This window comes from Octopus bimaculoides, chromosome 1 (assembly GCF_046866305.1).
Source record: "Octopus bimaculoides isolate indiv1 chromosome 1, ASM4686630v1, whole genome shotgun sequence".
Lineage (NCBI taxonomy): Eukaryota > Metazoa > Mollusca > Cephalopoda > Octopoda > Octopodidae > Octopus > Octopus bimaculoides.
The window spans coordinates 174,883,912-174,897,342 of NC_142928.1; the positions used below are offsets into that span (position 1 = coordinate 174,883,912).

Below are 13,431 nucleotides of genomic sequence, written 5' to 3' on the forward strand. Positions count from 1 at the left end.
TCAAAGTTGAATTAAAAACTGAATACCATAATTTGCATATAGTTATAATAATTGTAGTGAAAGAAAAAAGCTGCTCAAGATTAAGAAAAATATTCTGTAAAAATTAAGACAAGGGTAAATGAGTATCACATTGTTATAGAATAAAACTACCATAGAAGTTAATTCTTTCAGTTTGAACAGAAACATTTAAAATACTAAAAGACAAATATTCTTGTAGACTTGGAATTTAATAAAAATTTGTTTTATCAACTAGTTTAGAAACTCAAATGAAATTATGGCTAATTAGTCTTCTACTTAACTGTAGCTTAGAGCAAGTATTGATCCTGAATCCCAACGATGATTTTTCAGTGGAATTAGAGATGGTCTGGTGTACAAGAACAAAACTTTTAAAGGTAAGATCACTGAGTCTATAAGACAATAGACTATCTTCTCATAAGGATGCAAGTTCAAATCTTCAAGTATTTTATTTTGTTTCTGGATAGAAAGCTTTATCTTATATCATCCCAGTTTACTCAGATGTTGAGAATGGGTGCCAGGTAATCTACAAATCTTACCTGCAGTAATAGACTAGTACTAGTAATAGGTGCAGACATGAAAGTTTGGTAGGAAGTTTGCTTCCCAGCCACATGGTCATGAGTTTAGTTCCACTGTATGGCACTTTCTATACTCCCAAGCTAGCCAAATCCTTGTGAGTGGATTTGGTAAGCAGAAACTGACAGAAGCCTATCATGTGTGTGTGTAAATAGATATATGTAGGCGTGGCTGTATAGTAAGAAGTTTGTTTCTCAACCACATGGTTCTGGGTTCAGTCTCACTGCATGGCACCTTGGGCAAGTGCTTCTACTGCAGCCTCAGGTTGACCAAGGCCTTGTGAGTGGATTTGGTAGACAGAAACTGAAAGAAGCCCATTGTGTATGTGCCTTTGTGTCTATATTTGTCCCTCACCACTGCTTTTGACAACTGGTGTTGGTGCGTTTATGTCCCCCGTAACTTAGCCAATTGGCAAGTGACCAATAGAATTAAAAAAAAAAAATAAGTACTAGGGTTGATTCATTTGGCTAAAGATTGAAGGTGGTGCCCCAGCATGGCCACAGTCTAATGACTGAAACAAGTAAAAGACAAAGGTTATATATGTGTGTGTGTGTGTACATTACCGTGTCTTATGCAAGTGGTATCCATCATTTCCAATCTTCCATGGAAACATGTCTGGTCATGGGGAAATATTACCTTACTTGGAAACAAGTGAGGGTTAGCAACAGAAAGGGAATCCACCTCAACAAATTCTGCCAGCTGCAGGCAACTTTAGTGTAGGTTGTTGAGTCACAGTGTGCCAGGGAAAATTGTGATGTCGTGGGAGGGAAGTATATTTGCATGGATGATTGTTCACTTGCAGTTTGAATCTGCAAAGAAAGAGGCTTGGAAGTGCCACTATGAAATGATACTAAATGTAGAGAATGCATGGGAAGAGAATGTGCCTAATGTGGATCTGGCAGAGGGACCAACAATCCGAATAGACAGAAGCAAGGTATATAAAGCCATAAAGGATATGTACCTTTATGGACCAGGAAAGCTCTTAGCCCATCAAGAATCACTGCTGAGACACTTAAAAAAATCTGGCAGTGTGGGATATGGTCTAGTTACCCATATAGTAAATCAGGTTGTACATGAGGGAGTCACACCCAATGACTGGTGTAGCAGCATCATAATCAACTGCTATAAGATTAAAGGTGATGCCTTAGACAGAAATCGTTACAGAGGTATCAAACTGTTAGATCAGGTGAAAGTTACAGAGAGCATCATAGACCAACTTATTAGGAAGAGAGTTAATCTAAATGAGATGCAGCTTGGTTTTGTGTCAGGGAGAAGCATTATTGATGCTCTATTTCTGGTAAGGCAGCTGCAGGAGAAGTACCTAGCCAAAGTTAAACATGTGCACCTGGCTTTTGTCGACATGGAGAAATCCTTTGACAGGGTCTCCCAATCCCTTATCTGGTGGTCAATGCAGAAACTAGAGATAGACAAGTGGTTGGTGAGAGCTGTACAAACCATGTACAGGGATGCTGTCAGTAAGGTGAGGGGTAGCAATGAGCAAAGCGATAAATTCAGAGTACAAGTAGGGTTTCACCAAGGATCAGTGCTCAGTCTCCTTCTTGTTCATCATAGTCCTCTACACAATAACAGAGGAATTTAAGACGGGCTGCCCCTGGGAGCTCCTCTATGCTGATGACCTTATTCTCAGTCAAATCACTTCCAGAGCTAGAAGAAATTTCAGGTGTGAAAGCAAGGTCTAGAATCAAAGAGCCTTAGAGTTAATGCAGCAAAAACCAAAGTCTTAGTAAGTAGGAAAGCGGACAAATCACAAATCCCTTCAGGTAGGTGGCTCTGCTTGAGCTGTAGAAAAGGGGTAGGTAGAAACTCCACAAGGCATACCCAGTGTAAACTATGGACACATAAGAGGTGCAGCAATATCAGAGGAAGGTTAACAAGGAAACTAGTTTGTGTGTGTGGAAGGTGCACAGATACAATAAACACAAGAAATGTACATAAAATAGACTTCATCCAATGTCAGGCAGGTAAGCTAGAGATAGTTGATAGCTCACGTTATCTTGGTCACCGAGTCAGTAGCAGAGGTGGATGCTCTGAGAGCATAACTGCAAGAATAAGGAAAAAGCACCATTTGAGCGCGATCGTTTCCAGTTTTGCCTTACTGGCACTTGTGCCGGTGGCATGTGAACAAAACATTGACTGACTCCTGTGCAGGTGGCACGTAAAAACACCTTTTGAGCATAGCTGTTGCCAGTACTGCCGGACTGGCCCTCGTATCGGTGGCACGTAAAAAGCACCCACTACACTCTTGGAGTGGTTGGTGTTAGGAAGGGCATCCAGCTGTAGAGACTCTGCCAAATCAGATTGGAGCCTGGTGTAGCCTTCTGGCTTGCCAGTCACCAGTCAAATCGTCTAACCCATGCTAGCATGGAAAGCGGACGTTAAATAATGATGATGATTTCTACTTTGGCATGGATTAATTTTATTTGTAATGTGACCTCATATTTTGATCCTAAATTATCTTGCCCTTCATCAATGACCACCACATTATGCTGAGTATTTTTTAGTATATTTCTTCTTAATATACTTTGAATTTTATTTCAAAGCAGTTCTTTGATGACTACATCATCAATTTAAACAAAAAGTCCATATCAGTTCAATTCTAATTGTGAAAAGTAGTAAAAAGGTGAGGTTACAGTGAGTATAATGTCATCTCCAGTTAATTTGATTAGCTGTATCAAGTTTGCTATTTTGTCTAAATTAAACTAAATTAGACCTGTCCAGTTCCGCACACTTGCTACAAATCCTTACTTCAATTTTCACTTGTTTATTCTAGATAAAATAAACAACAGCTTGTCTAAGCTGTAGACATGCAGGTCATCCATAACTGATATTAGAAACCCCAAAAACGTTCATTGACACCAATCTGAATTCAAGCAATGTAAGTTGCATACAATATGAACTGAAAAAAGTCACACCTAGCTTCATGTTTAGGATTCAGCAAATCATGAGTTATAAATTTCAGGTGTATCTTGGACTAAAAAAATATCTTCATGAATACCCTTTTTTGTGGTGTTGATTCAAAGTTGAATTTCAGTTCCACATCAAACAATTCAACTTCTAATAGTGGTTCAATTAATTCTCAATAAACTTAATTACCTGTAAATCAGCTGAGAATATCTGACTCCATTATCTTTCTAACCCTGTCAGAATGACACCCTCCATATATAACTGGAGGTAAAAGAACAGAGCCTATTTTAATGCCTTTCATATCAATCAGGTCTTTTCTCAGTATCCTGTCAATGGCATATTTAAAGAGGATTAGTGATAAGAGAAATACTATTTCTATGTAAAGAACAAAAAACTATTATTTACTACAACTGTTTAACGTCTGTTTTCCATGCTGGCATGGGTTGGATGGTTCACCTGGGGTCTAGGAAGCCAGGAGGCTGAACCAGGCTCCAGTCTGATCTGGCAGTGTTTCTACAGCTGGATGCCCTTCCTAATGCCAACCACTCCGAGAGTGTAGTGGGTGATTTTTATGTGCCACAGAGACAGGGGTCAGAGGGGGCTGGCAAAGACCACTATCGGTTGGTGCTTTTTACTTGCCACCGGCATTGGCCACATTCGGATGGTGCTTTTTACGTACCATGAAGCATGGCAGTTCACACACATGCATCATACAATCTACCTTTCACTCTGAGCGAGAGGCCCTTTGTCACCAGTAGGGGTAGGAGCTTTCTAAACTTTATCCAGGCTATTCTTATTCTAGTGGTAACGCTCTCTGAGCATCCACTCCCACTACAGACTTGGTCATCTAGGTAGCGGAAGATATCAACAACTTCTAGTTTCTCCCCCTGGTATGTGATGGAATCTGTTTTCTGAGCATCTGTGGTGTTTATTGCCCCTGTGCATCTGCCACACATGAAAGCTATCTTCCCAGTTAATCTTCCTTAGATGTTGCTGCACCTCTTATGTGTCCATAGCTTACACTGGGTACATCTTATGGAGTTTCTACCTACACCTTTTCTACAGATCGAGAAGGGGTGTGTGTTGTGCTTGCCTTCCTATTTACAAGAACTTTGGTCTTTGCAACATTGACTCTAAGCCCCTTCGGTTCTAAACCTTGCTTCCACACCTGAGATTTCTTCTCTAGTTCTGGTAGTGATTCTGCTATGAGGACCAGGTCATCAGCATAGAGGAGCTCCCAGGGGCAACCTGTCTTGAATTCCTCTGTTATTGCCTGGAGGACTATGATGAATAAGAGGGGGCTGAAGGCTGATCCTTGGTGGACCCCTACTTCTATCCAGAATTCTTCACTATACTCATTGCCAGCCCTAACCTTACTAACAGCATCTCTGTATAGGGCTCATACAGCCCTTATCAACCATTTGTCAACCCCCAGTTTCTGCATCGCCCACCAGATAAGGGATCGGGGGACCCTGTCAAAGGCTTTCTCCAAGTCCACAAAAGCCAAGTATAGGGGTTTATTTTTGGCTAGGTATTTCTCCTGCAGTTGCTGTACCAGGAATATAGCATCAGTGGTGCTTCTACCTGGCACAAAACTGAACTGTATCTCATCTAAGCAGACTCTCTCCCTAATTATTTGGGCTATGACTCTCAGTTTGATACCTCTGTAGTTATTTCTATCTAAAGCATCACCTTTACCCTTGTAGCAGTTGACCATGGTGCTGTTATGCCAGTCATTGGGTATGACTCCATTATGAACTACCTGGTTTACAATATGGGCAACTAGGCCATAGCCCACACCACCAGATGTTTTAAGCATCTCAGCAGTGATTCCTGATGGACCGGGGGGCTTTTTCTGGCTTCATACCCTTAATTGCTTTATCTACCAGGGTACTGTCTATTCGGATAGCTGGTCCCTCTACTGGGTCAACATTTGGCAGGCTTTCCTCCTCCCATTCATTCTCCACATTCAGCAGTCTTTCATAATGGCTTCTCCAAGCCTCTTTCTTTTCCGAATCATTAAAAGCAAGTGCACCATCACCCATGCAGACACATTTCTCTCCTGTGACATCACAATTCTTTCTCACACACTGTCTTGCAATCCGAAATACTTCAGTTCTTTGGACCTCATGTCGCTGGACATTGGCAAACTTCTTTTCCGCTCCACCCTTGGCTATGTATACCTTTCGCCCAGCCTCCCATCTGGCTATTTGGTACAGTTCCCTGCTACCACCACCCTTCCAGGCTTTCCAGGCCTGTTTTTTTGCTCGAATGGTTTTGTCTATCATATTATTCCACCACCATGTTACTCTAGGTCTGGAAGGGACTTTGCACCATCCGCAGACTTAATCTGTGGCACTTAGTAAGCTGTCCAGTAGGAATTTCCAACTACCTTCTATGTCCGAGGTCTGTAGCTCCCCTTCCCTGTCATCAAATTTCTTGATGAGGATGTCCCTAAATCTCTGATCATGTGAAGGGTTCTTTAGCTTCCAAATCTTTCTTTCCTGGATTGGTCTGCTTCTTGGCATCCTTCTGGCCTCAAGCCTAAAGTCACTAATGACTAGTCTATGCGGATGGGGGGGGGGGCATTTTTCACTTGGGAGAGTTTTTGTATTTAAGAGCAACCCTGCGTCCCACTGTCTGGTGAGGATGAAATCAATCTGACTAGCAGAGTCACCTGATTGATAGGTTATCAGGTGGCTGTCTGGCTTCCTGAAGTTAGTGTTGCAGATTAAAAGGTTATATGCATCATAGAACTCCAGTAGCCTAGTTCCCTCATTGTTTTGGTAACCAATACCATGGCCCCCATGTACACCAGTGAAGATACCGGATTGCCGCCCAACATGCCCATTAAAATCCCCACCTGCAAAGATGAGGTCATGACCACATGTCTTTGAGGGTAACATAAAAATGGTCCTTCTGATTGTTTGGTAGGCCTGCTTGTGGGGCGTAGGCAGAGATAACTGTAGCTGTGCTGTTCTGCAGGACTAGCCTGAGCTTAAGCACTATCACATACCCTGACAACCTCTATGACCTTATCAACCCATTTTTCCGCAAGGAGTATGCCTACACCCCCTACTCCAACCATAGTACCTTGCCAGAAGATTTTATATCTATGTGCCTTGCCTGTGAGGACCCTAGCTGAAGCTCCTCTCCATCTTACCTCTTGTATGCAGCATACATCGACACATCTCCTTTCAAGCATCTCTACAATCTCACTAGACCTACCTTTCAGTGTACCTACATTGACAGTGCCAACTCTGAAAACTGGGAAAGGAATGTGGGGTGAGGCTTGGGGAGGAGAGAGGTTATTCAGTACCTGAATATATACACTTGATATAAACTGTTAATATTTAAAATATTTACATAAATGGAGAAAAAGATGGAACATCTTAAAGTAGCATTAAATCTATCCAGTCGAGCAACTTGTTCAGACCAATGCAACTTTTCCACATCAGATGTTCTGAACTTCCATAGCAGTTTTCATATCAACCTGATATCCAGTGTCTTCCACAAGTTGATCAATATATAAGCTCTTATCAGTCAGCTGATAGCTGTATATCCACATGTGAGTTTCCAGAGAAGGAGATAACTGGATATTTCATCCTTCCTTCTCCAGTAATGTCCTGCACAATGTGTTTTTTTTTTTCTGATAAAGTGATGGCAAGAAGACTGCATTACAATTGCAGCTTTGTAGGGTGTTGGCATGAAGCATTCTTGTGTATGTACTGTCAAGCTTCTTTTCAAGTCTTGTTCAGTGCCCATGCTGAAGGGCGATAGAGATATACTGACTCAACAACTGCTTTGAAGAAAGCCCTCTTCAGGTTGTCAAGAAGAGATCTTAAAAAAATCTTTTCTAAATGAAATTCAAAGAGCTATCTTACATACAATAAATTCAAATGCTGTTTAGGTGTGGTTTGGTAAGGAATAACTATTTGGCATGTGCTATCTTTATTTTCTATGATATTAATTTCTAAGTTTGATCAAACTAATGGGTGCCACTAACTTTTTTGACTTAATCTCCACCTACCATCCAGAGATATTTTCTCACCTAGATTTTCAGGAAGCTTCTACCCTTACTGGAGACAAAGGGCCTCTCGCTCAGAGTGAAAGGTAGATTGTATGATGCATGTGTGTGAACTGCCATGCTTCATGGCAGTGAAACATTGACCGTGACTGCTGAAGATATGCATAGGCTCGAAAGAAATAAAGCTAGCATGATTCGCTAGATGTGTAATGTCAGTGTGCACACACAACAGAGTGTAAGCGCCCTGAGAGAAATGTTACACATAAGAAGCCTTGGATGTGGCGTGCAAGAGAGACGTTTGCGTTGGTATGGTCATGTACTGCGGATGGACAAGGAGAGCTGTGTGAAGAAGTGCCACGCCCAAACAATGGAAGGAATCTGGGGTAGAGGGAGACACAGGAAGACATGGGATGAGGTGGTGAAGCATGACCTTTGAACGTTGGGCCTCACAGAGGCAATGACAAAAGACAGAGACCTCTGGAGGTATGATGTGACTGAGAAGACCCGGCAAATAAAATGAGTCCACAGCTGTAACCTACACCAAGTGTCACATAACCAGCACACTTAAAAGTACCTTGGATCGTAGGGCGACATGCCATGCTTGAGGAGACCTACTGAGTCAAGTACATCAACAGCAAAATCAAATCAAATGGAAATTGTAGTTGTGAGCCCCGTGCCGGTAGCACATAAAAAGCACCCTCCAAATGTGGCTGATGCTAGTGCAGCTTTGACTGACTTCTGTGCCGGTGGCATGTAAAATGCATCATCCAATCATGTCGAAACCAGCTCCTCTGGCCCTTGTGCCGAAGGCACGTAAAAAGCACCCACTACACTTTCGGAGTGGTTGGCGTTAGGAAGGGCATCCAGCTGTAGAAACACTGCCAGATTAGATTGGGGCCTGGTACAGCCTCCTGGCTTCTCTGACTCCAGTTGAACAGTCCAACCCATGCCAGATGATGATGATGATGTGGGCATTCCTATCCCATGTTCACACCAATATTCTTTCATCCAATGTACTTTATTGTAGTCCCTACCTTGTTCATGCTTTTATTCTAACAAGTAACTTGTCACTATTTAACTAAACATTAACCACATTAACTTCAAAGCTATGCATATATTTGCCAAACTGGGAGGATTTAATAAAACTAATCTGAAAACAGTGTCTATAAAAAAGCATTCTTAGCTAAATCAAATTAAATTTATTTAAGTTGACAATGCATATCCATTAGATGACTGCTCAGATCTCTCTAGCATCATGCATCATTTAGGTAGGGAGTGATCTTAAGGGTTTCCTCCAGAAACACTTCCTCTCCCTAGATGCTATCATCTATGGACAATTACCTCTCATATCCGTCAATTTTTTTTTTTTTCCCACCAAATATTGAGCTTCATTAAATCATTAGTTTCTCTAAATCTTTTCCAATAATTCAGCAGACTTGTCTATTTTCCACGCTTATGGTTAGAGGTGTATATGTAGTTTGTTGGATAGCCTTGAATGATCTTTTCAATTCACATGGTTATAACAGCTGAGCTGGGTTTTCTTTTTTTTTTTATTAATTATTAGTATTTTCTTTTATTAGTTCAGAAATGGCTTGCTGAAAAGCAAGTTTGTTGAATGCATTTTGCCATACTCTATGCAGACCATTTGAAAAGCTTCCAAATAGTTCTGGAGTAATATCCAAGATTCTGAACCATGTACAGAGGACTGATAAATGCAGATAATAATAAAGAGATGTCCTGCTGTGTACAACAGAATTAAAGAAATCAAGGCTGAGGAATCAGTGGTAAGTTTTAAATGCAATGACTAGTTACAATTCTACTTCCACCTAAGGTGTCACCGAAAATTTTACACAGGCAAACACAAAAATATATTTTATATATATATATATATATATATATATATATTACAATTATATAAAAAAAAATTGAAGAATTTTACAGACACACGCAATATCTTACCCATACACACTTTAAAACTTTAGTTTCAGAAGGAAAAATCCGTTAATATTAAATAAAACTTGTAAATGATATATATATTAATCAACCAACTTATGAATTTTATCACACTCGTACAATATTACATACATTTATTACACACATATACAACGTAAAATGTCAAATCGGATGTAAAATATTAAAAGCTAATAGATTTTATTTGCTTTTATATATAATTTCTGGCTTATATAGTGAGATTTTAAATAATAGTTCAGCTTGAACACACCATAGATGGAGGCAAAGAAGAAGGGATATTACTCTTTCTGAATCCGAAAATTACTTTTAAAATATATAACTACATGCGTGTGTGTTCTATGCTTTGGCTAATTTAAACGTGTTTACATTTTTATCATTATTACAGACGTTGAAACAATTACACTGAAAAGATTAAAAAATATTTAAATTAGGGAACAGAGAGCTATACTTATATTCTTAATATTTAAAGTTTTTATAAATGTGAAAGACGCCGAGATGGAATATTTGCCAAGCGATAAGTTGAAGAAAACTAAAATGGAAACAGTAGAAATAAATTGATAAACCAAGTTTAATCCAAAGAATATAGTATTTTCTTAGTGATTTAAATTGCTATAATTAAAATTTCTGGTCATTTGAAACTGGTTGGATAAATGGTATTTTATCAATGCATTTCCTCTTCCGACCGGCGTGAAAAAAAAAAAAAAGCCGTCCAAATTTCGAAGAATTTATATTAAAATGATTATTCAAATATTTCATTCATACATTAGAAATATAAAAATGAACAATTCCGGACTATTTTAAACATTTCTTGGATTTTAAAAGTAAATTTAAACGAAGTCTTGATTCTTTTCTTGAAAAAAAAAAAAAAGGTTAAATCGACTTTGGAAATGTCTTTTTATATTTATAATAACCGATATATGAATTATTTCCATATTAAATAGCTGTTCGGGGTTTCAGATCTATTTCTAAATATTTAAGATGAAGTTATTACCTATACTTCCAAATTTGTTTAATACAAGCTTTCTTTTTAAATATTTTACACGTCAAGTTAGACTGCAAAGGCACCAAAACGTAACATCATCATGTTACAAAACTTTAAAATACACTGGAGTTTATCTCGAATTTACCATGCCATCAAACTGAATTTGAAAGCAAATTCTACATAAAACGTGTTTATTTTTAGCTTTGAACTGAAGTGCTTAAAAAGTTTTAAAAATTTACAAGCTTCTGATAAAATTGAATATCGCCCACAAATATCTGGGAAATTGAAAGAATGAGGGTTGAAGAAAACCTAAAAAACGAAAAGAATTTGTGAAAAAAAATTTTTCCTTACAAAAAATGTTATCCAAATAGTTATAAAATATAACTGTTTATATTCACAATAAAAGAATAAAGAGAAACAGTTCTATTTCGAATCTGAAGCGAGAGTTGCAGGAAGGAATTCAAAAAAAAAAACCCCAAATGATTTAATACTAAAAACAAAAAAAAAAAAAACAGTTTAGATAATCAACTAAGTAAGGAACATTTAAATTACTTATTTAGCTATTTCATTCTTTTATTTTCTAGTTAGTCATTAATTTTTGTTTTGCAATTAATATACCAGATATCGGGAAATATACGTATGGAAGGGCTAATAGAAACTTCGGACCAAAACAAACAGCAAAATGGAAAAAAAAAAAAGTAACCCATATGATCAAGGAAAGAGAAAAACTGAAAGATAGAAATATTAGAAAAACAAATATGCAACTTAAAATCTTAAAATTAATAAAGAACATTTCTTACCTCTGCCAAACGGGTATATCCATGTCCAGAATACTGAGACTCAACTATTGAATGGAACAAAGATATTTTGTTAGTCCGTTTACAACGGAGTTGTATTGGCATGATTCGATGGACAGTAACTTTACTCTTCGGTTTCCGCTTTGGTGAAGACACTCAAAAGTATCAACTAATTATAGTAAATGCTACATAAACACTTTAATGTTTGGTCGATACCTTAGCAAATTAGAAACTTGTACAGGTGCTTTCATTACATATTTCACTGAGGCCGCTTAAATACACTCTAAATTAAATGAAAAATAACAACAAATGACAAGAACAACAACAAAATCTCACATGTGAGATTACACGGAACAGAAAGAAGTTATATATTGAGAAAGAGAGAGTGGATGAAGAGAGAGATAACTGCAGGAGCACCCCTTCCTTTTTAATATTTATTCTCTTCCATCAGCAGTAATTTATTGAAAATTACCGGATGAAATTAATTTTCTTTCATGATGAAATACCAACCCAAAAGACATTCCCGGAACAATTTTTATTTTCATCACTAAACGATGTTTATTTTCTTGTCAAGCAAGAAAATGCCATGCGCCAATATTTACTCATAAGACTCATTAGCCGAGTTTAAATTGTGAAAACATATCTCACAGAAAATTGATATGCATAATTAAATGTTTTTTCTGATTACATCGCCCTGGTTATTAAATAAAATAAAATACAAAATATTAAACCGACAAAAATTGTCATTGTTTATTTTAAGTAGCATAAGCGACTTTTACAGTTTATCGATTTTCGTATGGCGTCTAACAATATTTTTCCCAAAACAACGCCACATTTGGAAGCGCTTGATACAACCAAATTTTCGATTATTTTGCAATTTAGCTACAAATCTCATTAGTATTCATAATTAAAGAGAGCATTTTTTATGGTAGTTCTTATTTGTAATCTCTCTTCCATTTTCATTGTGTGTGTGTCTACATATAGGTTTGGTGATGCAAACAGGAGAAATAGAGCTCAAAACATGAGTGTATATATTTTTATTAGTATTTAGCAGAAGCATCAGAGTGACTCAAGGGCCGAAAGCTTCGTTCGTTAGCACTAGTTTGATAAGTGCTAACGCACGAAACTTTCGGTTCTTGAGTCTCTGTTGGTTCTGCTAAATATTAAGGTGTGTGTGAGTGTGTTATATTTGTTTATATATGCACGTGTGTGTGTGTATATATATATATATATATATATATATATATATATTTATATTCAATTCTTTTATTTGCTTCAATTCAATCATTTGACTGCGGCTGTGCTGGAGCACCGCCTTTTAGTCGAATAAATCGGCCCCAGGACTTATTCTTTGTAAGCCTAGTACTTATTTATTCGGTCTCTTTTGCCGAACCGCTAGCTACGGGACATAAACACACCAGCATCGGTTGTCAAGCGATGGTGGGGGACAAACATACATACATACATACATATGTCAGGTCGCTCTTCAGTGCTACTGGTACTATGTAGTCCAGTACAACCTGTTCCATGGTCGGGTCGTCGGCGACTAAACTGGCAACCCCACCAGGCTTGCTTGGTGAGTCGGGTGCTTATTGAACACCCTGTGGGTCAAAAATTAAGACCCGTCAAAGGGCGGAGGAACTACAAAGTAGTCAACGGCCATTCAACTACGTGTGTTTGTGGAGTGTGTGTGTATTGTATATATTGCATTTTAAGCTCTGTGTGTGTGTGTATGATAAATACTGTATTTCAGCATGTGTATGTACATATTGTATATTGTGTTTTTAAATTGTATATATTGTCAATCTTAGTTTTAAATTTACTCAGTTTTTATCTCAATTTTTGATTTGTATTTATTTCTCTTATTTTAATTTTTTTTTTAATAAATAGATGAGGGGTGGATAGAGCTCCTCTGTTTACCCAAGCTATGGCGAAGGCAGTCTATCTAAGAGAAAGCAACTCTGAATTTAAATACTTCACTGCTGTCTTGTAGTCAGCCTTTGGTTGGTCAAAGACTGGGAGAAGGACACTCTGATATAAAACCTGCGACTGCAAATGCACCCAATGATGTTGATTTGCTCTTCTTTTTGGATCATGCTTTGTAGTTTAGAGAGTGGGAATGTTTGTTGTGCAAAACT

The 13,431-nt window shown here is 38.1% G+C and overlaps 1 protein-coding gene across 1 annotated transcript in view; it reads right to left on the reverse strand.

Moving 5' to 3' along the window:
- LOC106867668 (short transient receptor potential channel 4-associated protein) overlaps positions 1–11,600 on the reverse strand; it is a 43,138-nt gene extending 31,538 nt beyond the window's left edge. Inside the window, exon 1 of the mRNA XM_089364474.1 lies at positions 11,297–11,600. Within this exon, the coding sequence (XP_089220600.1) occupies positions 11,297–11,398 (102 nt within the window). The 5' untranslated portion in view covers positions 11,399–11,600. The remainder of the gene's footprint in view (positions 1–11,296) is intronic.
- Positions 11,601–13,431: the final 1,831 nt, after the last annotated feature.